At 32.2% G+C, this 24,833-nt stretch overlaps 1 protein-coding gene across 3 annotated transcripts in view; it reads left to right on the top strand.

Moving 5' to 3' along the window:
- Nucleotides 1-24,833, top strand: part of LOC148307705 (uncharacterized) — a 91,206-nt gene that overhangs the window by 58,911 nt on the left and 7,462 nt on the right. For all 3 annotated transcript variants that reach the window (XM_088262948.1, XM_088262950.1, XM_088262949.1), the window contains 3 exons: nt 9,523-9,605; nt 10,364-12,511; nt 13,544-15,078. In XM_088262948.1, coding sequence (XP_088119074.1) covers nt 9,575-9,605; nt 10,364-12,511; nt 13,544-15,078 — 3,714 coding nt within the window. In that variant the 5' untranslated portion in view covers nt 9,523-9,574. The remainder of the gene's footprint in view (nt 1-9,522; nt 9,606-10,363; nt 12,512-13,543; nt 15,079-24,833) is intronic.

Genomic DNA, 24,833 nt, shown 5'->3' on the forward strand with positions numbered 1-24,833 from the left:
TAACAGTAAAATGATGAAGAATTTGGAAGTCTGGGTATTTACAGGGTTTCTGATCTGTCATCGTCTGGTTTAAGTGATCACTTCATACGCGTGTAATATTCACTATTATTTAATTGACACGTTATTTTACGAGCGAGTTCTCTACACCGAGTGATTATAAACTTGATTACAAGCTATTAGGGATCCTTGTTTGTACACTGTTAAAAATTTAAAACTGATACGCCATTTTTTTAGTTTTAAGTTATGCCTTGATAGAGCGCAATATTGTACACCCCTAAAACGTTAATTTTTTTAAAGATTACAAAATATAGATATCTTACTAGAATCCCGATGAAAGGAACGTTATAATGCTAACATGAATTGACCCGACTTGTGATTGAATAAAACGCACTTATGGTGGCCTTCTGGAGGCTTGAAGTGAAGGGTTTGACGTCACTGATCGTTGACTAAAACATTGTTGTTGCTATCACGAAGAAGATGTAAAAATACTATAGAATAGTATACATTACATACTTGAACAACTCACGAATATCTATCTCTTGCATGTAATATATCCGTGGTAAAATACCTAATATAACGATATTTTTCCTTCCTGCAAATTATATTTTTTATACCATACCCCTACCCTTTTACTCCCTTCCTCACACACACACTCCTACTCTTTTTTAATTATTTATTTTTTCTCTCTTAATGTTTTAATAGTTATTATTACATAAATGTGGAATTGTTAAGTTGGCTTTATTTTTATTATAAACTTTTTTAAATGTGAAGCTTTACAATTCACGAACAAATAAAATAATATAAAATAATTTGACTGCTCAAATTATCAAAGCTTTCCGTCGATGTTAGGGCCCTAAAAAGGAAAATTCGCAACTTAATTTACTTTAAACCCAAGTAACATTTGATATAATTGATATTTTTTGCTTGAAATACCGTTTTTGCTACTAACTAACGTAAAATATCATAGTTAGTTGGTTAGCCTGAATCACAAAAAAACTTTTAGATTTTTGTAAAATATTTTTTTCTCAAGACTTTAATTAATTTGAGAACAAAGACAATGAGCTTGAATCACAGTTTATCGGACTGATTTCGGTCACTCCTTTTAACAACGTCATATATCAAATATCGTCAATTTTCAGTTGTGCATGTTTTCGGAATGCCCAGAAAATGTAGGCATATTTTAACTTAATATTTACCCGCTACATGGCAGAAAGTGTTTTTGCATTTTGAAGAAAAGGTACTGTTCAATTATTTTTATAAATAAACTAAATATTTTTCAAATGGAGAAAAAACATTCAGGTTTTGCCTAAAAGGTCTTTAGCACCGTAAAAAGTTCAAAAAGTGGTTTGATATTTATTTTTAATACATTTTATTATATTTTTAAACTTTAAAAACGATCTCCTGAAAAATCAAGTTTTTTTTTATATATGACGTTGTTGAAAGGAGTGAACGATTTATAATTTATGTTTTTTATTTTCATTCCGTATTTTTAATAAATTATTTTATTCGGCAGGTACTTTGTGCTAATATTTTTTATTTTTTTAAATTCGAAACTTACTTGGTAATGCAGCAATTAAAATTTAGAAAAAAAACGTTCTTGGTCTCTACTCCAGTTCCTATGGGTCAACAATTGGTGACATATCATCGTCATGTAAAATTTACGCCTTCCCAAGAAGGGTGGGGCTAAATCAATTATTAACATTAACGGATACAACATTTTGAGTGTGTCCAAATACTTGTTCATAAAATCTGGATTATCTCCAATTACAGGAGTTATTTTCATATTATTTTTTAACATCTCATCAAAGATGAAGAAGAATATGGAAGTCTGGGCATTTACGGGGCTGACGACCGTCATAGGCTGGTTTAATTTGAGATAATCCAGATTTTGTGTTGTAAATAAATTATCTGGTCAATTTATAAGCTTAAATAATAAAAATTAAAATTGTATTTTCTGGCGTTTCTCGTGTTTGATTATAATCCAGGATTCGGACCTCACATACTAATATAAGAGTTTCTGCTTAGTAAAAAGCTTCTTTACATCTCACAAATAGATGTCTCTAGTGAAGTTCTAGTGATTCAAGAACGAGGTTTCTAATTTGGTTCATATATATAGAACTTCAAAGAATTTGAGTAGTGTGGTTGTCAATAATGGGTAAAATTGGTGAATGTTACACGTGTGTAAAGTGATCACTTAAACCAGCCTATGACGGTCGTCAGCCCCGTAAATGCCCAGATTTCCATATTCTTCTTCATCTTTGATGAGATGTTAAAAATAATATTAACGGATACGATTCCGAATACCATAGCACCATGTTTGTACCTATTGTAATCCAATACAATAAACCGGTTTGTATAATTTGTTGCATAATTGATTGTTGATATATCGCTAATAAACACGGTACCTTATTGTCTAATAGGAGATAATTCATCAGCCGACTACGTAATAACAATACGCAGACAGTACGCGCCAAGTTAAAACTAGATTGTAAGAAATGCAAATTCAATGCATTATTGGCAAATAATAGAATTTGCCTAACACCACTTATCCTTGATAAGTCGTGATTGCAGAAGGAGATAAATATATTCAAATACTGTACCAACATTTGTTTTTAAATTTTTAATTGCGTTGTATTCGATTGTGTATTGCAAACTCATTTGAAACAGGGTGATGTTTTGTAACATTATTTGTTTGTGCTCTAAGCTTTTACGTAACACCAGCTCACCCCCAAATTAACTTGTTTATGAGATCCTGTAACTATCGTAAAACCAGCTCACCCTCAAATTAACTAGTTTATGTCATACTGTAACTATTGTATTACCAGCTAACCCTCAAATGAACTACTTTATGAGATCCCGTAACTGTCGTTACACCAGCTCACCCTTATTTAACTAGTTTATGAGATCCTGTAACTATCGTAACACCAGCTCACCCTCAAATTTACTAGTTTATGAGATCCAGTAACTATCGTAAAACCAGTTCACCTTCAAATTAACCACATTTTGAGATCCCGTAACTTTGTTACACCAGTTCACCCTCAAATTAACTAGTTCGTGAGATCCTGCAACTATTGTAACACCAGGTAAACCTCAGATTACCTATTTCGTGAGATCCCGTAACTATCGTTACACCATCTCATCTTCAAATTACCTAGTTCATGATCCCGTAACTATGTATATTTACGGATCTCACTCGTTCATCATTTTATCTGTTTATTTTTTTGTATTATTTGTGCATAAGGTTATATAAGCAGTATGAATTCTGTCGTTTTTATCTTCCTTACAAAGGTAAAACCTCAACTTCCGTATGCAATCGATGTCCAGATCTGTGAACACGTCGACAATCTACATGTTTACATCTCCGCAGTTGCATTTGCAATCCTCGTGTATCTAGTACGCGTAATAAAGTTTCTATAAGCACATTCCTTCACGTGCATCACGAACAGGAATGGATGCATCATAATAATTGAACTACTTCTACCGTGTATTGTAATAGATCTGCAAACAAAACAAAGGACTAGCAGGTCGAAATAGATACCAAAATATTATATGTATTGAGCAAAATTTACGAAGTCGTAAATGCAAAAAAACTTTTACAATTCTTTAATTCGGCTGTCCAACCTCAAAACACAGTAAGGGACATTTTTTTGTAGCACGTTTTTTTTGCATTCTAAATGCATTTGCATTGTAAATTCTACTTAGTCCAAAAATGCAAAAAAAACGTACTTCAATAAAATGTCCCTTACTGTGTTTTAAGTTTGGACAGCCGAATTGCGTTGTATTCGATTAGTTGATCAGTTCAATTATTTGTAGGTATTTGTATTTTTCCAAAATAGTGTCTTAAAAATTATTTTTCTTATATTGCATTTTCATGGTGCATGGGGCACTGTATCGTAAAAGTGCAGTTTTATCTTGATCGTTAATTGCATGAAGGCAAGGTGATGAGTCCTGCGCTTCTTGCACCAACCAGTCCAGAGTAATGTTAAATAAAATATGAGAGTGAGAATCACTCACATTTATTTTAACCTTGCTAATAATCGAACTCGGGACCTCCAGGATCATAGCCTAACGCGCTTATCACTACACTACGGAGGTCTTAAATTAGGAAAGGATAATAAATTAGGTTTTATTCTGCGATAGCTGGTGATATAATTAGGAGAGAATCTCACCTACCGTATACGTTATCAATAAAAGTTTCTGCTCTGTTTACTTCATATGTAATTTCACAGATGGCATGCAACTCGCAGATAGATGAACTCGAGTGTGAAACGATTCCGGTCATAAGAAATTGGCATTTACAAGTTTTAACAAAATAATAAATATGGTTTTTCAATCATGGGTAAAGAATGTCGCAATTTAAAATATGATTATTTTTCGCAGCGTATTATGTATGGAATTTTCTTTACGAGGTTCGCCTCCGTAGTGTAATGGTCAGCACATACTGGTGATCCCGGGTTCGATTCCCAGGAAAGGTTAAAAATAATAAAAGTGATTTTGTCAGTCTGACATTTGTTCAATATTACTTACCCAGAACTGGTATCTGAAACGGATGACTGATCACCTTTCTTTTATGTGTTAACGATCAAGATAACACTGCGTTTATATGATGCAGTGCCCTATGCACCATCGGGTGCGGATGTGGGTTTGATGATGATGATTATTATTATTATTTTGAATGGGATTTTCCTTACAAGGTCAAATTTTTGACAGAAACAATGAATACCGATAAATATCTTTAAAAAAAACACACAAATTTTGGCAATATATTCTCTTTTCACTTTGATTATTTTTTAAGTATACTTGATTAATGTGATAGGTAATAAATCAAAATAATTGTTTTAATTAAAAGTGTTTTTCGTTACTAAATAATTCATTTGTTGTTCGTAATTAAGAGAAAATGCTAATTTAAATTTCAAAGAGATCGTAAAAAATATTATGATTTGTATTAAAAAAAACATGTTTTTAATGCCAATTTATCTCAAGTAATTGGGTGTACTTTACCTGTACATTTATTGTAATTATTGCAAATTAACAATTAACGTAAAACACGTTTTTGGACAATTTGATCAAACCCGAAACGGTATTGGACAGTTAAAACAATTGTAAAGTAGAACGACATTTTAACCGTCAGCGATTATACTTTTAACCGTTTATTTTTGTTTTATTGAACAAAACATCTTTGGGCCTCTCTTTAGTCCGGCCCAGTGATTTTTAACCTCTTCCTAGTACATGACATCTATAGACGTCTTTGTACGTTAAGTTATTATATTCGATACGACGTCTATACACGTTGTAGGAAATTTACTTCACATTTGTCTACTTGTGATAAACAGAGATTCATTAACCGATTTCACATTTTTTATTTTTTTTTATAAAATGAATATTTTTTTTTTCAAATATAAAATTCTGTCATTCGTCTGCCTTGAATGATTGGAGATGTTGATATTGTTTATTTTTGTATTAAGATAACTGTCTAATTTTTATATCTTCCTCGATACAAGGTGAACAGTCACAGTAGACTAATTCGTTTAACAATGTCCAAAAAACACAAACCTTGACGAGTCGAGTCTTCTTTTTGATACCTAACCAGCAATTAAATATATTATGAAATGCAACTAAAGGAAACCGTTTCCATTATTTTTTTACAAACATTCCATCTGTACGAAAAAAAAAAAGATAATTGCATTTAAGCTACATACAATCTCTGTATTATAAAAAATATCTGGTTTGTCACGTAAATGATCGCGTTGGCGACAGAGGGTTAAATATTGAGTTAACTATAGAGTTTTACTTGGTAAATTCAACTATTTCTTAAAATGTATTGTGATACGTATTTCGATGCATTCAGCATCATTTTCAAACATCGTATGTGAAGCTTAGCCTAAATTTTAGTGTTGTGTGTTTCGGACGTTGAAGGAAGAAAAAATTTAGACCAGGTTCACATACGGTGTTTGAAAATGGTGCGAAATGCATCGAAACACGTTTCATTATGGATTTTAATGGTGTTAACAAATTTACGTGTTTTAGTTTATTTTTTATTTAAATTTTATTCGGTAAATACAAATATTTCCGAAAAACTATTGTGACTAAGAAAAGTGGTATTTACCAAGTAAAATTTTAATTAAAAATAGATACATGATACCACAAAGTGACTGCAGAATCAATTTATGAAATCGTATATTGCTACATGATAGAGTGCAACTTCATTTTCTTTAAACCCAGGTAACATTCAACGTAATTTAATTTTTTTTGCTTAAAACGCCGTTTTTTTATTGAAAAAATAAGATTTTATTCGAAATGTATATGTATATGGTTTAAAACAAGAGTTATTGAAAGGTAAGGAGTTATTTTTTTTTTTCAATATATATATTCCAAAAAACAAAACATAGAGACACGTCTGACGCTTAAGTACTAGTTTTATGTTTGCTAGTACTCCCTTAATAATTTATGGGCATTTTTTTAAATTTTGCATATCTAGTAAGTATGATTATGTATGTAAATTTTTTTCGGCCCTACAAAAAACGTTGTGTAGTGCAATACACCTATGTTTTAAATTATATATGTTTTAAATTGCGCCTTCATCTACCCGCGCCTACATTTGCCTCGTCTCCGCACACCTCTAATATGTGATTAAACTATCTTGTCTACAATTTAAATTCGCAACTGTACTTTCTAGGTAGATATTAGTATACTAAAACAGAGAATCACTGACCTGTTTAAAGCGGGACAATGCTCCATTATCCGTCTCCAGATCTCGGTAGGCTGCCCAACGAGCGTGACAGAGATAACTGTATGCTGCGATGCTCGCTTCGAATTGTACACTGGATTCTTCCATCTGATGGCCGTGGGCTGAAGATCGTATCTGAAATATTTTAAAATCGTTTTAATAAATAAAACATTTTAAATATTAAAATCAAACACTGATTACTAGGGTCTTCTAAGTTGTATATTTTATTTAAAAAAAATTAAATTTAATATTCTTAACATTATTAATACTTAAAGCATTTACTTTGTGGTTAGTCATTTTTACTTATTTTTTTTTTACGAAAATGTTAATAATATTAGTATATAACCACTTACTGAGATTTTTATATCTACCGGTTTAGAGACGTACCCGTCTCTTCGTCAGGACAATCACTACCACAGCCTGCAAACAATACTACCCTTCACTACCATAGCACTATTATGCACTTAAAACTACACATAATGTTTAACACATGCGATTTTTGGTCGACCCAAAGACCAACATGCATTAAAGGTTTCAGCACAAACATGCGTTACGAGCCGAGAGTGCATGTTTAACCTAAAAATAAATAAAAATATAAATTGAAAATTGGTCGTTACATGTTAGGACATTATCAAACTATTACACAATTATTAAAATCAATCACTGATTTTTAGGGGCTACTTAGTTGTACATATATTGTGTCGGGTTGTGGTCCCGTGGTTAGTGTCGCGGACTCTTATTAGAGTTTCTCGGTTCGAACCCACTCCACCAAAATTTGATACCTTTTTCTAATAATGAGCCGCTTAGACTCACAGAAATAATATTAAATTGAAATATTTGTGTAAATAATAAAAAATCACAATTATTTTTCCTTTTTTCAATAAAAAAATATTTTAAAAAATACTTGAAAAAAAACTAAAAATAAAAATTGTTAATTCGTCATGACAATTGTTTCGTCCTGTTAGGGCATTATTGAACTACGAAGGCGAAATAATTTTCACGACGAATTTTTATTTTTATGTTAAAAAAACATATATATGTAAGATACAACTTAGTAGATCGTAAAAATCAGTATTTTTTTTTAAATATGGAGTTTTACAAGTAAACGTTAAATCAACAAACAAAAATATATTTTATTTATGAAAGAAACTACGCGTAGGCATATGAGTTTATTAAGTTATAAATTTTGATATCTCTACTTAAATTAAGAAGAATATGGAGTCTGGGCATATTTACAGGGCTTACGACCTGTCTTACGACTGGTCAAGTAATCACAAGAATGGAGAATATTGCACACACGTGCAATATTCACCATCCTACCAATGACGGATTACACTGCTCAAATTTTTAGAACTCCTACATATATCCTTAATTTCATGACGCTTTACATATGATTTCACGAGAGCTATCATGTTGGATTGAGAGAGCTACGACCTGTCATACGGTGGTTTAAGTGATCACTTTATACACGTGTAACATTCACCATTCTAGTTTTTCCCAAAAGGTATTAAAAAACAAAAAAAATCACCCAGCGAAAGGATGCTTCTACCAGTTTCAAAAAGTCTTATTTTTATTTACAAACCAAAAAGTAATAATATAAAAATAAAAATACATTATTTTTTTTACCTTCCTCCTTAGTAAGACGCACATGTTTACATTGTGACACGACTATAGACAGCTAACCTAAAAATGAATAATTTGCACTTGAAAAAGATTTTTTTTAAACTATGATATCACAAAGTAATGTTTGGTTTAGAGGTGGGTAAGATCCGATAATTTAGAAGATCCACATCAGCGAATCCGTACCCTGATACCGAAACAATAGATCTTTCGTCGGATAAATTGCACTAATAAGACTGAAGAATTTCTATCACAAATATTATGACGACTAAGAAATAAAAAAAAGGTTATCAAGGTATTTTACACATATTTTAAGCAATAAAATGACATATTAGTGAGGTACTGTTATTCTATCACTGCGGATGTGTTCGTCCCTCAACACGCGTTTCGACATTTTAAGTACTATTGTGAAATATTTTTGGTTTTTAAAAAAATATTAATTCAATGACTCTAGTGTCTCGGATAATCTGCTTTCCGGTTAACTCGACCCCGGAAAATCGGGAGTGTACTGTAGTTAAAAATTGTCTTAGTTTAATCATTAATTGTATTTAAACCTTGGTAAAATTTAACTTTATTGAATTTTTTGCTCAATACATTTTTGCTTATAACTGAAATATATATGCATTTAATGCCCTACAACAACCTAATATTTCATTAGAAACATTTTAAAAAAAACTATCTTTTATAACAAATAAAATCTTCTTCAAAACTCAGTCAAAGGGTAAAAAGGCGGTATAATCGATAACCCGCAACTTAATTGTATTTAAACCTAGGTAAAATTTAACTTTATTGAATTCTTTGCTTAATACATCGTTTTTGTATTGAAAAAAAAACTCGAAATAAATACAAATGAGTTTATGGTTTTGAAAAGAAAAGATTTATTGAAATGTAAAAAAACACCGTGTGGCTCCTTGCGCAGCCGGTCTTTTACTGCATTATATATTTGCGAGTACCCCCTTAATGAGAGAATAAGGTTGTATTTAAAAAAAAACAAAATATTTTTCATTTTTATATTGATTAAAGATGTTTCTATGAAAGGGTTATATTCTTGAAACTATAACACGTTCTATGTGGAGCAAACCGTACATAGGGTAATCTATTGCAATGATTGGTTTGTGTTAGATGTTATTAAATGAATAAACTGATATTTAAAGATCATGTCTTTCTATTTGCAGATAGTTCCGGTGAGAGGAGAGTATAGCGGTGTACTGAGTTCGAGATGAACTTATGATGGAGTCTCCAGTGAGAATTAAACCAGGTATGTTTAATTATAAATACTAGTATTTTGCTACAGTGACATCACTTGACTAAAAAATTAAATTAAATCTTCATAAAAATATTTTTTTCCAAATTTTAGTTCACAAATTTTGAATTTTGCTCCACTGGAGTTTTTTTGTTTTCAATAAAAAAATCAGAAGTATTTGTGTTTTTATTATTTACAAAAATACTTCAAAATCTTACTATTTCTGTGAGCCTAAGCAGCTCATTATTAGAAATAGGTATCAAATTGTGGTGGAGTGGATTCGAACGGAGAAACTCTAACTTAAGAGTCTGCGACACTAATCACGGGACTACAACGAAGACTACGATGAAGAATTTTGGAAGTCTGGGTATTTACAAAGCTGATTTAAGAACCGTCATAGCCTGGTTTAAGTGATCACTGCATATACGTGTAACATTCACCTCTACCCACGATTGATAGCCACACTACTCAAATTACGGAAATTAAGTTTATGCTTTGAAAAGATATCCCAAGTGCTTCTTTTTCGACGACATCTATGGTTGAAACCGCAGGTTTTTCAATAGTTGAAACCTTCATAAAATGTATGATTCTTCCCAAATTATTTTACATACTAGGAGACCCCTGGAAATATGATTAAAATTTTGAATTAACTTATATTTTGACTAGAATTTTTTTATTAACAATATTTTGAGTAGCTCATGGAATACCTTTTCAATTACCTATAGATATTTTTAAAAATATTTCAATTTATCATTTTTCTTTTCTTTTTACAGGGACCGCAGTCTTGTTAGCAGTCTGCATTTTCGTACAAGCCTGCTACGGATTTCCAAATCAAAAATCCAACGAGTTAGAACAGAGCAATGAACAAAATGGAACGAATATCGACGAATCCAAATCACTTTCCCAACAGAATAAATCAAATAACACGTTACATTTCCATCCAAGAAACAGTACATGGAACTTCCAAAGAAAAAACAACACAAATGTGACACAATTTGTTACAAGCACCCCTAGAATAGTGGCTAATATTGCTACAAGTACCCCTAAAACACTTACTAATATTATAACAAATAGGATTAATGAAACAGAAGTTGAAACAACCACTTTTAGTGGAAGTAAAATTAGTTTTAGGGGCTCTGTTAAATATTTCACAACTCGAGTTCCTTTCAAACCAAAAATACCTCACATGAGAAGAAATATTACTAAACTAAACCAGGACAGCTCAGAAATATCTACTGAAAACATTTCTACTACAAGTAAAATACTCGAAACAAAACAAAAACATGTCGACCTGCCTAAGTTTACAAGAAGAAATAACACTCGGCTCAAAGAGGAAGCTTCGAACAAATCTATCTATGTCGCCACAACGACACCCGTAATAAACAAATATAAAGAAAAAACTACGACACATAAACCCATAGAGATCAAAAAGATCAAACTGAATACTGTGGAATCTCCGAGATATACAAGGAGAAATATTTCTAGGTTGAAAGAGGAGGCTTCTAGCAATTCTAACACGGTTATTACAACAGAAGTTCCATCCGTAATAAAGGAAAGACTATCAATAGTGAATAAACCAGTGGAAAAAGCGAGAGAAAGACAGAACAGTATTGAAACAACTACTAAGCCTAAAACTGCAAATAGATTAGACAGCAGTAAATCTATAGATTATAGTTTTAATATAGACAAATACACGTCTGATGAATTCCACGACATTAATAATGTATATTCTCAATCGATTTCTCCCGAAATAGAGCATTTTATTGTACCTGAAAATGTTTCAGATTATTACGTAAATGTCGGATCCGACCCGTACATGTCATCGCCGGATTACGACTATCATCCATCAAAGTCATCGGTGCCATTGACAACGCCCGCTTTCGACTTTTTCGACAGAAAATTCAAAGAAGTATCAGATAGCATAAAACAAAATTTAGCCGACGCTGATGCGGAATATGCTCGAAATGATAAGTCATCAGAACGGGTAGCTGATTCTGAAGCCAACACTTCGAGTATGGAAGTTGACAACGTTGATTTTGAAGAACTTCTATCTCGGGCACCAGACAACAATACCAAAGTCATGTTTAAAAATACCCAACAGATAATTCTATCGGATACAAAAGATCCTTCCAACACGCACATGGACTATGCGGATTTCAATGGAACCAATGTGTTTTACGAAATGTCAATGGTTTCTACTGAATCGTATGATATTACATCTCCGCCTACAAAAATAGTATACCCTACTCCGCAAAATGCAACTCAACAAAATGAGATTACAACTTCCGCATCTTTAGCTTCAAACAGAATAGATAAACTCGTACCTACAGAGAGCAATAAGGTATCTAAAATTGTAAGCAATGAAACGATCAGAAGAATCGATCATTTCAAAACAAACGGGACTAGAAGAGAATTTTTAACTACAATAAGAATGAGAGCTCACACAACTCCTAAACCGAGAATAAGAATATCTTTGAAAACAAACAGAAACTTACGAAATACAACGGTATCAATTTCAAAGAATGAAGAGGTTTCGACAACCAAAGCTCCCGAAGTTGTCAAAATGTTCCCATTCACCAGAAGGCGAACGACGCTTACAACCGTCGCCTCAAACATTGATCCGATCTTGCAAGAAGCCAATAGCACCTCGAGAGTCAAAGACTATACTAATTCGATAAGAGATAACTCTATTCCTACTCTTCGCAAGCGAGGCTCTGTTGCTGGGGACTTGAATTCTACAAATTCCAGCTCCAAGGATAGTGAATATACCATCCCCCCAACTGCCTGGGCTCTTATAACACTTAGGGACACGCCCAGTTTTAAAAAGGTGAATTCTTCATCTGGAGAGACTCCGACACCTCCACAATCAGACAATTTGATCAAGACCGAAGACGACTTGCTAAAACCGGCTAAAACTTCAGGTAAATCAACATTTTAACTACTTCATTCTCCGATAGGCATTAAATTATAAGGAACTTATGATTTATTTTGTTTTATAGGAATCCTAAAAATTATAATTTAATGTATTGGTTTTGTAACAAATGTTAAAAATTATGTACCATATCAAAGTATCAAAGCATTTCTAGATATGACTTAACCGGTTAACTGCCGGCAGGTACATGTATGGCGGTACCCAGCACGCCGCGAATTTGACGACAAAAATAAACTTTCTAAACATATTGTTATTATGTAGTGTTTTAACGTTTATTTATAAAACTTGCCAAATAAATGAAGAGCGCGCCAGTCCTTCAGTCATTTATCCATAATCATAAAATTAATTGTTCATGGTGCAGGGTTATCACAAAATTTGTCATAGAAAATATGAAAACTAAATTATATGTCAAAAGTAATTGTTTATGTTAGTTTAATATTAAAAGTATACAGACACACACACTTTGATTTTAAAAAATTAAAAATTATAAATCATCAGAATCGACACTAAAATCACTGTCATCAGATTCGGCAGTGACGGCAACTCGGGGATTATTGGACAACCCTGAGCGCCATTAGTTGTTCGGATGACAAAGCTATCTTTAATTTACGTTTAAAGTGGTAAAAACAAATTCTGTTTCAATTCTATGTATGCAAAGATATTCTCAATAGATGTCACTATGCGTTCAATATATTTGTACATTTTAAATAATTGATTTTCTTTACTAAAAGCCCATTTAAAACGGCGCGTCTTAAGACATAATTTTTGTATGAGTGGCGCTCCGTTCACAGAAAATTATGCGTCCTAAGACGCTCTTGGCAAGTAAAAGGTCAAAAATCGATTCCAAAAGTAAAAAAAAAATCTATATTAAATACAAAATTAAAATATACACACTCGAAATTAAACTCTCAAGTTTTTTCAGGGTTTTGATACTCAATGGTACAAATAAAAAAAAATTACATTATTATGTTCACTTATTTACCATGTTTAGTAGTAAAATCTTGTCTTCATTGGTTTTCAGAAGTGCATTCCTTGCCGTCTGAATCGCAGCCGGCGTATGAGAAATACCCACCCATCTCCACAACTGCAACATTAAAAATGAATGAAACCACTCTCCAGACATCAGCCTCCAATAAGTTTAATACAAAAGTAGTTATTCCCGAAAATAATGGCTCGACAAGTAATATTGGTAATAAAACCAAAGTCGGAAAGGATGCTGTTCCTGATAGCGATCATGGTTATTCACTGTATGAATCAATAACCAAATTGCCTAGTGACGTGACAACTCCCATTTATGATATTCTCCCGGATTCCACATCTATCAATTTTATGTCCATGGATTATTACGGCCCTACCAGTGGTGATTATTCGAGTGACGATAGCACGGACACCCTTACAACTGAATCTGCTAATCTCGACAGTGTTTCGAATACTGAAAATGCTTTCGAGCCTTCTATGGATGAAACAAATGTGAAAACAACAATGCGCAACATTCCTCTACCGGAATTGTTTACCTTCTCTCCGGAAGATTCCGGTGAATATACAACTCAGTTGTTGAGCACCACTGTTGGATTATCAACTTCCACGGCTAAAGATGCAATGGTTGAAGCTAATGCCATAGTGACTTCCACTGAAGAGGCTTTAACTACCACAGATAGTGCAAATCTTGGATCAATGATCCCAATCAGCGAACCATCGAACAGTACTAATACCGATATGAATCCTGATGGTCATCCATCTACAACTACCAGGTATTCGAATGAACTCACAAGTACTTTGAGTTATGGTTTGCCTAGCTTCATGACGGATCAAAATATCTTCAAAACGACGACAACTGATGACGAATTAGATGACTTTAGCTTTAGTACTATTTCTTCTGACATGACAACATCTAAAGTATCAACTGAAAATTCAAATCCTCCAGATTTCACAACAGAAATCAAAAACACTTCTCAGGATATCGAAGCGGCTTCGACTACATATTACGGATCAACAAACCCCGATATATCGACTACAACATTTTCTCAAACCACTACTAATTTGGTAGTTACAGGGAAATCAACAAATACGGAGAGCTCTACAATGTTTGTGACAACTTCTCCCGAAAACAGAGAACCTAAATACAACGTCGCAGCGAACGAAGAAGATAAAACAGTAAATTCTTCAGATAATCCGGACGATTGGCAAGATACTTCCGATGTTAATGTAGACATAAGAGGACCCGATGTTTCCGATAACAAAGGGAATAAAGTGATGCCAGATAGCGAGAGCGGGGAGATTGATTCCGAGTTTACTGACACCGACAATGAAATTCCTAGTGTTGGAAAGAACGACAGCCAAAGTGAGTTTGCGACGGAGGCGACTAATATAGAAGTTATTGATGCTAACCATTCTGAAGTAGTTAGTGATCCGATGGAGGCACCTCCCACAGAGACGACTACGGCGTATAGTGAGGGCATGGGGAAGTTCGATACTGATGACAACACGGGAGCTGTTGCTGCCATCACCATCAGCGTTATTGGGGTTGTAGCTCTTCTTCTGCTTATTATACTGCTGGTAAGAATTTTTAATATTAATGTATTTTTTATTCAGTAGTTGAAAGCACATCATTAATCAAAACCAAGTAATATAAATTTTATATTACTTCTAAGGTTTTATTCTAAATTTGCATTATGAAATCACTTATCTATCTGCATTGTGAGGAAGAAAATATTATTTGAAGGGAGTAAAGTGGCTACTTACTTCTAGTTCATTAAGGCAATAATTAAAGTGTCTATAATTTCTCTCATTTCCCATGTCTTGAAATTTATTTCTCTCTCAACCCATGATATTTTAAGCAATCTTCTAAAGCATCATATTTTAAATGCTTCAATCTTATTTGCGGTCGCTAAAATGAGAGTTCACGTTACAAGGATACAATGAAGCACTGAAAATATGTATCATCCTACAATTCTCATGCGTAACTTGAGGTTTTAATTTTAATTTCTAAAGAGGTCACACAATTTGAACAAACAATTTTTCACTATTTTAATCCTTATTTAGATTGTTTAGGAATGGTTCCACTAGTCATTTAGCCAACAGCCTGGATATTTATATTGATGCATTATTTCTAGTCCATCTTTTCCCATTATGACAATATCTTTACAATCACATATTTAGTTTTAGACACTTTATTTTTAAGAGTAAAAATAAATTAATAAGAACAGAATACATTGCCATAGAAATAAATCACTTTTTAGAATGAAAACTCACTGTTGGGCAGGTATGATTGTGGATCGAATGTTTTTAACATAAATCTAATCTTAATTTATCAAAATAATTACTTACAAAACTCGTAAGAAGAGATAATTAGGCTTGCAGTACGCTTGTTCTTGAAACGGTAGAAGGCCCTGTCTCCGGTGATGAATTGCAACGAAATATCTTCAATGTAAGGAGCATAATATTTCAAATAACAATATGTATGCCCATTACACTGAAAACATTATGTGCATATTTGTCCATTGCATGTTGCATCCATGACGATATTCAGTTGAATATCCTCTTGCCATTTATTACATAATACTACAATTAACCTAGCATAATATTTTATTAAAACTTTAAATATTTATCTAAGTTAACTGTCGTATTTTGTAAAAAACATTGCATGTAGAATTCTCTTCATCTTTCTCGATTCAGGGAACCACAGGGTCCACAGGGAACAAGATCAGGATACATGAAAATAAAGATGAGTGAATGAATTACAAAACCTAATCAATTAATGAGTTTTTAAAAAGGACCCTAAACTTTATTTAAAACTTATAATGCCAAATGATGCACAAATTTGGTTACATGTTGCGTATTTCTAGGCTCATATAAAAAGTTGACATCAGATAGAAATATAAACGAGAGAAAGTAATGAATACTATCCCAATTGAAAAAGTAAGCCACTTATTAGTCATATTTTCAAGATGTAGATGTATATGTAGGACTAAAATTTGAATATTACCAAAACAAAAAACCCTTAAGTGTGGTAGTTATATAATGGAGAGATAAATCACTCGATAATTAATTGAATAAATTAAAATAATTAATTAAGTCCGAACTGAAATACCCCATTCTTTAATATAAATAGAGTATATAAAACGCAATTGAATTTGAACAAAAATGTTAATGCTTGATGACATCTTGGCAGCTAATAATACATTTGCCAGGTTGATGACACAGCTTTCAAAATTAGTAAAATTGTAAAAGAAGGAAAGTATCAAAAGTTAATGCTTTAAAATGTGTCGGGTTGTGGTTCCGTGGTTAGTGTCGCGGACTCTTAAGTCAGAGTTTCTTGGTTTGAATCCACTCTACCACAATTTGATACCTATTTCTACTAATGTGAACTCACAGAAATAGTATGAAATTAATAAAAACACAAATGTTTCTCTTTTTTTTAAAAAAAAAAAAGTAAAACTTTACAAAAATCTTATGATTAAATATTATTGTTAATATTTTACACTTTTAACCTTAATAATACATTGTTAACCACATAGAAAAGCAAAAAACATAAATTTGAAGAAAAAACCATTAAAAAAGACATAACGATGTAAATCGTGGCGTAGTCAGGCAAACCATGATAAATTATAAAGCAAAAAGACTTCTTACTCGGAATAGCCAACTTCTGACGTAGAAAAATAATTCTTAAAATATTTCAATCAATAAAATTATATAAAATTTTAATGCATAAATAATAATTCCACAAAAGTTATATCATATATTGACAGTTCTGTTTATGAGAATATTTCAATGTGTTACGAACCTTGAAAAAGTAAATTCCTTTGTCATGGGCATGGTTTACTCTGGATGTTTCCTATCATTCTTTGTTCCCCTGGTCCAAATTTAAAAAATGAATTCATATTATGTTTATTATTACACGCTTTCTCAATAACTAAAAAGAATTATCAATGTAAAAAGAGAATAAAACCTTTTTTTATTAAGTTTCATTGAATAATTAGATAAATGCTTAAACTTTTGTTCATCCCTTTTTGCATTTCTGTATGAAAAAATCTTAATAAATTTGTTTCGACTCCTTTTTGAAAATCATAATCGAAGTGATTTTATATAAGGTAAGCGTAAATATATTTATTCTAAACCCGGAATAATACTGAAATGAGAAATTGAACAAATAAATAAAAAATATGCTGAGATTTAAAATCTTAGTTATACAAAATTAATATAAACAATTTATGCTTACATAACATAAATATAAATATTCACACACTTTTTAGATTAATTAAATGTTAGTTTAATTTAAATTCGTAAACTATTTATTATTGAGATTTTATAATTTATTTTATATGAATTATTCAATTCACTGCAAGTTCACTCTTTTGCTGAATGCTTATCTCACCAAAGTTTTCAAGTAACTGCATTGGTAGAGGGGGTATACAGACTTTTATACTAAAACACCATAATGACTATTGTTTCAGTCCATCTCAGGTTGAAAGTTGGGGTGAAAGAGATTCAACCTAACTTTAACAAAAAACTTATAAAACTGTCAGCCTCAGTGTAGTGGTCAGCACGCTCGGCTACTGCTCTGAAGGTCCCAGGCTTGATTTTCCCAGGAGGGTCAAATAAAAATATTAGCGATTTTTTCACTGTAATATTTATTCAATATTACCCAGGACTGGTACCTGAAGCGGAGGGCTGATCACCTTTCCTTCATGTGTAAACGATCAAGATAACACTGCGTTTATATGATGCAGTGCCCCTTGGACCATTGGGGTGCGGATACGGGTTTGAAGAAGAAGATACACTTTTTTCACTTTCATAGTTACCTGCAACAGAACCTACTAGACTTTTCTTTTTTTGCATCATCATCAAGGAAACTTTTCTAACCCGTTATACGTCATTAAATAATAATAAAAACGATTTTAAATTATTTCAATAGCGCCATTTTCGTAAAATACTACGTGAAAAGGCGTCTCGCTGTGAATAAATTACAAGGAACAGAAATCTATCAAAAGAAATTATCAATATATTAGGAAAAGAAACATGCATTTTTTATACCAAAAATAATCTTATCATAAATAATCTTACTCTTGTTTCTTACTACTGATAGAAGAGCAGTTCATGCCATCAAATCCGCAATAGCAAAGCAACGTTTGCTAAATTTGGTGCACTTTTTGGGAGTTGGTAAGATTTCATTATCCTTGGCTGTTGTAGCTCATTGAAGTGTGAGACGTCTATCAGCAGATTCATTTGTAATGCACAGCTTTTTAGATACTCCATTTCTACACAATACATTTCTACACAAGCATAAATCGATGCATAATATGTAATGAGTCTATAGTTACCATTTCGGTAAAGCAAAAACCAGTGTTCTTTATGCAGCTATGGAGTTACGTGACAGAATTCAGAATTCCCAGGAAATCGATATTAAAAATAATATTTATCCGAAAATCTTCATTTGTTTATCTATGAGCGCACGTCAATACAAGTGGAACAAAAAAAAAATCTCTGGTAAGTCGGACAAGCTACTCCTGATGTCCATGTTGAGGACAATAAGTTTTTAAATTCCTTTATCTTCTTCAAACTCCACACCTGATGGTGCATAGGGCACTGCATCATACAAACGCAGTGTTATCTTGATCATTAACACATGAAGGAAAGGCGATCAACCCTCCGCTTCAGGTACCGGTCCAGGGTAATATTGAATAAATATCAGAGTGAAAATAAAATAATATTTATTTGACCCTACCCTGGGAATCGATCCTGGGACCTCCAGTATGGTAGGCAAGCTTGCTGACCATTACACTACCTAGGTGGATAAAACATATTTAGCAGTTGCTTTTTTCTAAAAAAAAATTATTGAATATGGTTTTTACTTATATATTTTCTCTGCATTCTTCATTTAAATTAATTTAAACTTTACAACCTGACCATCCCTATACAGTTGTGTGACCAAACGTCCCGAATCATGTGGGATAGTAAATTTTCATGTTTTGTTATTTATCAAGTTTTCTTATATATATATATATATTTCATTTGTTTTTATACACTTATGTTATAAAGCTCTTATTAAAATAAAAAAATATGATTATAAAATAATAAACTGAATGATATATTTGATTTTTACGATCAATGTAAAACTGCATTATTCTGATGTTTTACAAACCAGCAAGTCAACAGTCAATAGACTTAGAGGATTAATCTAGCAAAACTTGTACATAGTGACATCTATGGACTTCTTTTCTTAGTTTCTAAATGTTTTTATACAATTATCTGTGATAATAACTTTTATTAAAAATATAATAAAACTTCTTTTATATATTACGAAGTTGGTAAATCGAAATGAAAATGATATATTAGATATCTCAAAAGAGGTGAAGAATATATTTATAAGAAGGAAATAAAGAATTTTGGGCATTTTTAGGTCTAAAGTGATCACTTTATTTGATTGAGAATACATATTTATTGATATTATTATCTCGTTATTCTGTCCTCCTCTGTAGTGCAGTGGTTAGCATGTTTAGTTACCGTGGTGGAGGTTATGGGTTTAATTCCTAGGGTGTCATAATAATAATTAGTGATTTTTCACTCTTAATTTAAATCTGTCTGGACTGGTAACAAATGCTTAGACTGATCACTGTGCCTTCATGTGATTAACGATTAAGATAACACTATATCAATACTACGTAGTGCCCTTTTCACCATTGGGTGTGAATAGTAGTGAGTTATGTATTGTGTAATAGAGTTGAATAGTTTTATTTTTTTAAGTAATTTTTTTAATGCTTCAATGCCATTTCTGTACATAAATACTGATCTTCAGTCAGTTATATTGTATTAAAAAGATTAAACATGAAAAAAAGTTAAATAGTTTTAAGTTTTACATTTATTTAAATCACAATTTTAAACATATTAAAAACAATTTATTGCAGAGACCTACCAAGCCTTGTGGAGTTCTTTTTGAATACATTTTTTATCATATAATTTATATTTGAAGCACTAACTTTGTGATTTTCCATTTTATAATTAAAATGTAACATTGTTTTAAAATCACTATAAATATTTTATTATAACTTAATTATAATGTCTACCGGTTTCGAAGCTAACCGCTTCTTTATCAAGAAATCAGTCTTGATAAAGAAGCCGTTAGCTTCGAAACCTGTAGACATTATAATTAAGTTATAATAAAATATTTATGGTGATTTTAAAACAAAGTTACATTTAAATTGTAACATTTTTTATTGTTTTAAACGATTTTACACAAAATAACACAAGATGTACACACAAAATAGAGTGAAAAATTAAGAATAGAATCATTTTACAATTTTCATAAAATTAACTCTTGATCATTCACCCATTCCTTTATTTTGCCTTTGTTCGAACGGGACGATGGAGACGGCAGTCATATAGTGGTCAGCAATAGCGCACTCCAGAACACAAGCTTGTAGTAGTACGCACTCCCTATCACGCACATAAATATGGTCCAAACACAAGCTAGTCGTGAACTGTTGTATTACAGCTTCCCTAGTTGTATCATTTATGCACCTTGTCATACCATGTGATGCCATCACATTTTCATATGTATCTTTAGAGTCCAGCAAATTAATGTTGATATCACCAATTAATATCACTTCTCCTTTTTCAAATATTATTCAGCAGGTTATCTATTTGTTTTAGTTCCCATAAACTCACTCACTGGCATGAAACCAGTTCCTGATGACTAAATTATTTTCATTAAATTAATTGAATCGAAATGCTAAATACTATGCTCCATTATTTCAGTTTTCTTTGATTGCTCTGAAAGGTAGAAAACTTTGTCCCTTCTCGACTTCCAAAATATGGTCAGTCTAATATACACATGTCTATTACTTTGGCCTTGTGTAACTAATGTTTCTCCTTATCCTAAATCAGTGTTTTTAAAAGTGTAGGATGTTGTCACGTAATTTTAATTTTTTTTAAATATTTATTTATGGTTACCAAAATCATGATTTTTGAAAGAGATGAATGTAGATCTGAGTGTGAAATATTGGTAAATGGGGAGATTTTGGAACAGGTAGATGATTTCATATATTTGGGTAGTATGTTTTCTAGGGATGGAAAGATTGATAAAGACATAGAAAGGAGAGTGAATGCTGGGAACAGAGTGAATGGTGCACTAAAATCAGTTTGAGCAAATAAAAATCTATCAGTGGAAGCTAAACTGGCAGTACACAATGGAGTTCTGGTTCCAACCCTTATGAATGGATGCGAAGCATGGAGTTGGCAAAAGAAGGATGAAAGCAGACTGAATGCAGTCGAAATGCGATCCCTCAGACGAATGTGTGGCAAAACGATGTTTGATAGATGTTCGAATGATGGAATAAGGAAAGAATGTAAGGCTGAGATAAGCATTATCGATAAAATTAAGAAAGGTGTGTTGAGATGGTTTGGACATGTGGAGCGTATGAGTGAAGAAAGAACGGTTAAACAAATTTATGAGGCGAATGTAGTTGGAAAAAGAAGCAGAGGACGACCGAGGAAAACTTGGCACAATCAGGTATGTCAAATACTCGAAAGCGGCCGGGTCAGGAGTCGTAATAATCGTCGGGTATGTATGAGGAGATGCATGAATGTAGAAGAAGCAAAGAATGTTTGCAAGGACAGAGTGGTGTGGCGTTCGATTCACTCTGCCTACCCCTGCGGGGAAGCGGCGTGATGGTTAGTTAGTTAGTTAGTTAGAATTTGATTAGAAATAGAAAAATCCACATAGGGCATATTTGCATATTTTCATTAAAGAATCAGTTAGCTCTTCATTTATATTGACATCTCAACATAGATGAAGAAAAATATTGATGTTTAGGTATTGACAGGGCTTACAACCTGTCATAGGTCAGTTTAAATGATCACTTTATACACGTATATCATTCACCATTCTAACGACAATTAACCACCATACTACATGATTTTGAAAAGTTGCATATATCGTTTAATTGACACCTTCTATCATATGCGAGTTCTCAGCACTATCTATGATTGAGTTGAGTAAGTTTTTATTTAGCAAAAACCTTCACAAAATGTATGTAAGGTTTTTTCGTGAATTATTTTACATACTAGGAAACACTTAAAAACATGATTTTCAATTTTTATTAAACTTATAATTTGACCGGTTATTTTATTCAAAATACTTTGAGCGTGTCCAAATCGTTATTCACAAATCTCTTGTTTTTTAAATTACAAGTTCCAAGAGGATACCGTAGAACGGGGCTACTTGAACTTTGATGTGCTACTTGAGTCCAGTACAAAAAAAAATTATCCGTATTTGATCTACAATAATGAATGTATCGACACGATTCATTGTTCCCCTGACGGGTGACACTTATTGTCAGGATACTTCGATCAATACCACGATCTAAATATTTTTTTTGTACTGGGCTCAAGTAACACATCAAAGTTCAAGTAGCCCCATTCTACGGTATGAAAGCAGAAAAGTTTGGGAACTAGTGTTCCAAATGATATAATATTTATATGAAATTCCGACAAGAAAAAAATTCTGGATCAACTGAAATATAAACATTTAAACAACAAACACTTGGCTTTGTTTATGTTAAAGTAATAACTTTGTTCATTAAATCATTCTTGTGTTTAGTCAGCTATGGTGGTGTAATGGGAAAAAATCCCAGTTTTTTGTTGTTGTATATTTTCATTTCATGATTTCACTTTCTTAAACAGAATAATACGCTAGAAATCAATTAAATATTTAATTTTTTCATTTAATTTAATTTTCTTTTTATTTACTCATATTAGATTAGCTTCGGAAGTATAAGGCTCGCCACTGTGTAATTTATTGCTAAGATAACACTGCATCAGGCCAATAGGAATATTAGGCAATATTCAACTGACATTTCCAAATATTTTCTTCAGGTATTGTGTCCTGATTTGATAATATTTTTCTGCAAAATTCTAATTATATTTGAAAGAAATTGAATTCTGCAAGATATATCTACTATATAAAATTATAATATCTTGATTCATAGCGATTGATTTTGATTAATATCTAAATTCTTAAATTCCTTCATGCTCTTACTTGAACCTATGTGGTGCATAGGGCACCACATCAATTTGATACAGTGTCAACTCGATCGTCATATCATGAAGGCAGGGTGATCAGCCTGCGGTCCAGATTTATAGATATACAAGTGAAATATTTGAGAAGAAGAGATGTAGAAGATTTAAATGATGGCGCTCAGGGTGAAATAAATGTGTGTTATATGGGAAAGAAAATATAGGGTGAAAAGTAGATACTAAAGAAGAGGAAAAGGAGAAAAGCAGAAATGATTGGAGCACTCGGGGTTTTTTTGTGTAACTTTCACACAGATAATATGCTAATGGTTATAACTATCGTCAAGAAAAGGTGATTTAGTTAGCTAGGCCATGTGCTTTGTATGTTTTCTGAGAGCCTTAGTCAAGCTTGCCTCTTTTACAAGGCATGTGGTAGACAGTTTTAGGACTTACGCTTCACTTAGGGATTGAATATGAATTGGCAGTAGAAGTAATATGCTAAATTGCTAGAAAGTTTTAGGTATAGCCACTCCCAAATAGTAATGAGTAATTCTCACATTTCCTAGTAATATAAACAATAAGCCCTTTGTGTAGTTTATATATGTATGTGGATTGATAATAATATCAGGGGAATATTCAGTGCTTGGGCTTTTTAACCTTTTGCTAACCATGATTCCACTTGAAGAAAAAGTATTAAAAAATCAAGACCACAATGTTATTTTGTTGTGAAATCACTTGAAAAATAAAGGTTTGCTTTAGAAATATGTTTTCTTGTGATCGTTGATTATATAAAAGCAGGGTAGTCAGTCGTGCTTTCCAGATTCTTGGAAAAAGGAATGAATGTTTGATATGGTACAGATTGTTATAAAATTATCGTTATTAAATTGATACTTATAGAAGTTTGTCTAGCTTTCCATCAGTATGACGATTAAGAAAAAAACTGATCACTGGCCAAATGAAATGAATGTCGAAAAAACTAAATAGCTGTTGTTTTATTAGATTACTATCGACTAAAGTGAAGGAGCTTAGCATAAAAGACATGACTGCTTTATCACAGAGATAATAGAGAGAGGATAGTAGGTACAATGTGAGAGTAATAGAATAGTAGCAATAGCAGCAATTGTATACTCATTAGACATTTGCGATCTTATTAGATAATGACTTCTTTATAAGCAGTCAATACTATTATTTTTTTATTAAAAAAGAGAAATATATAAATTTCATACTGTTTCTGTGAGCCTAAGCGGCTCATTTTTAGAATAGGTATCAAATTGTGGTAGAGTGGGTTCAAACCGAGAAAC

This window comes from Brachycentrus maculatus, unplaced genomic scaffold (genome assembly GCF_059751285.1).
Source record: "Brachycentrus maculatus isolate JH-2025_06_01 unplaced genomic scaffold, ASM5975128v1 h1tg000194l, whole genome shotgun sequence".
NCBI classification, from domain to species: domain Eukaryota; kingdom Metazoa; phylum Arthropoda; class Insecta; order Trichoptera; family Brachycentridae; genus Brachycentrus; species Brachycentrus maculatus.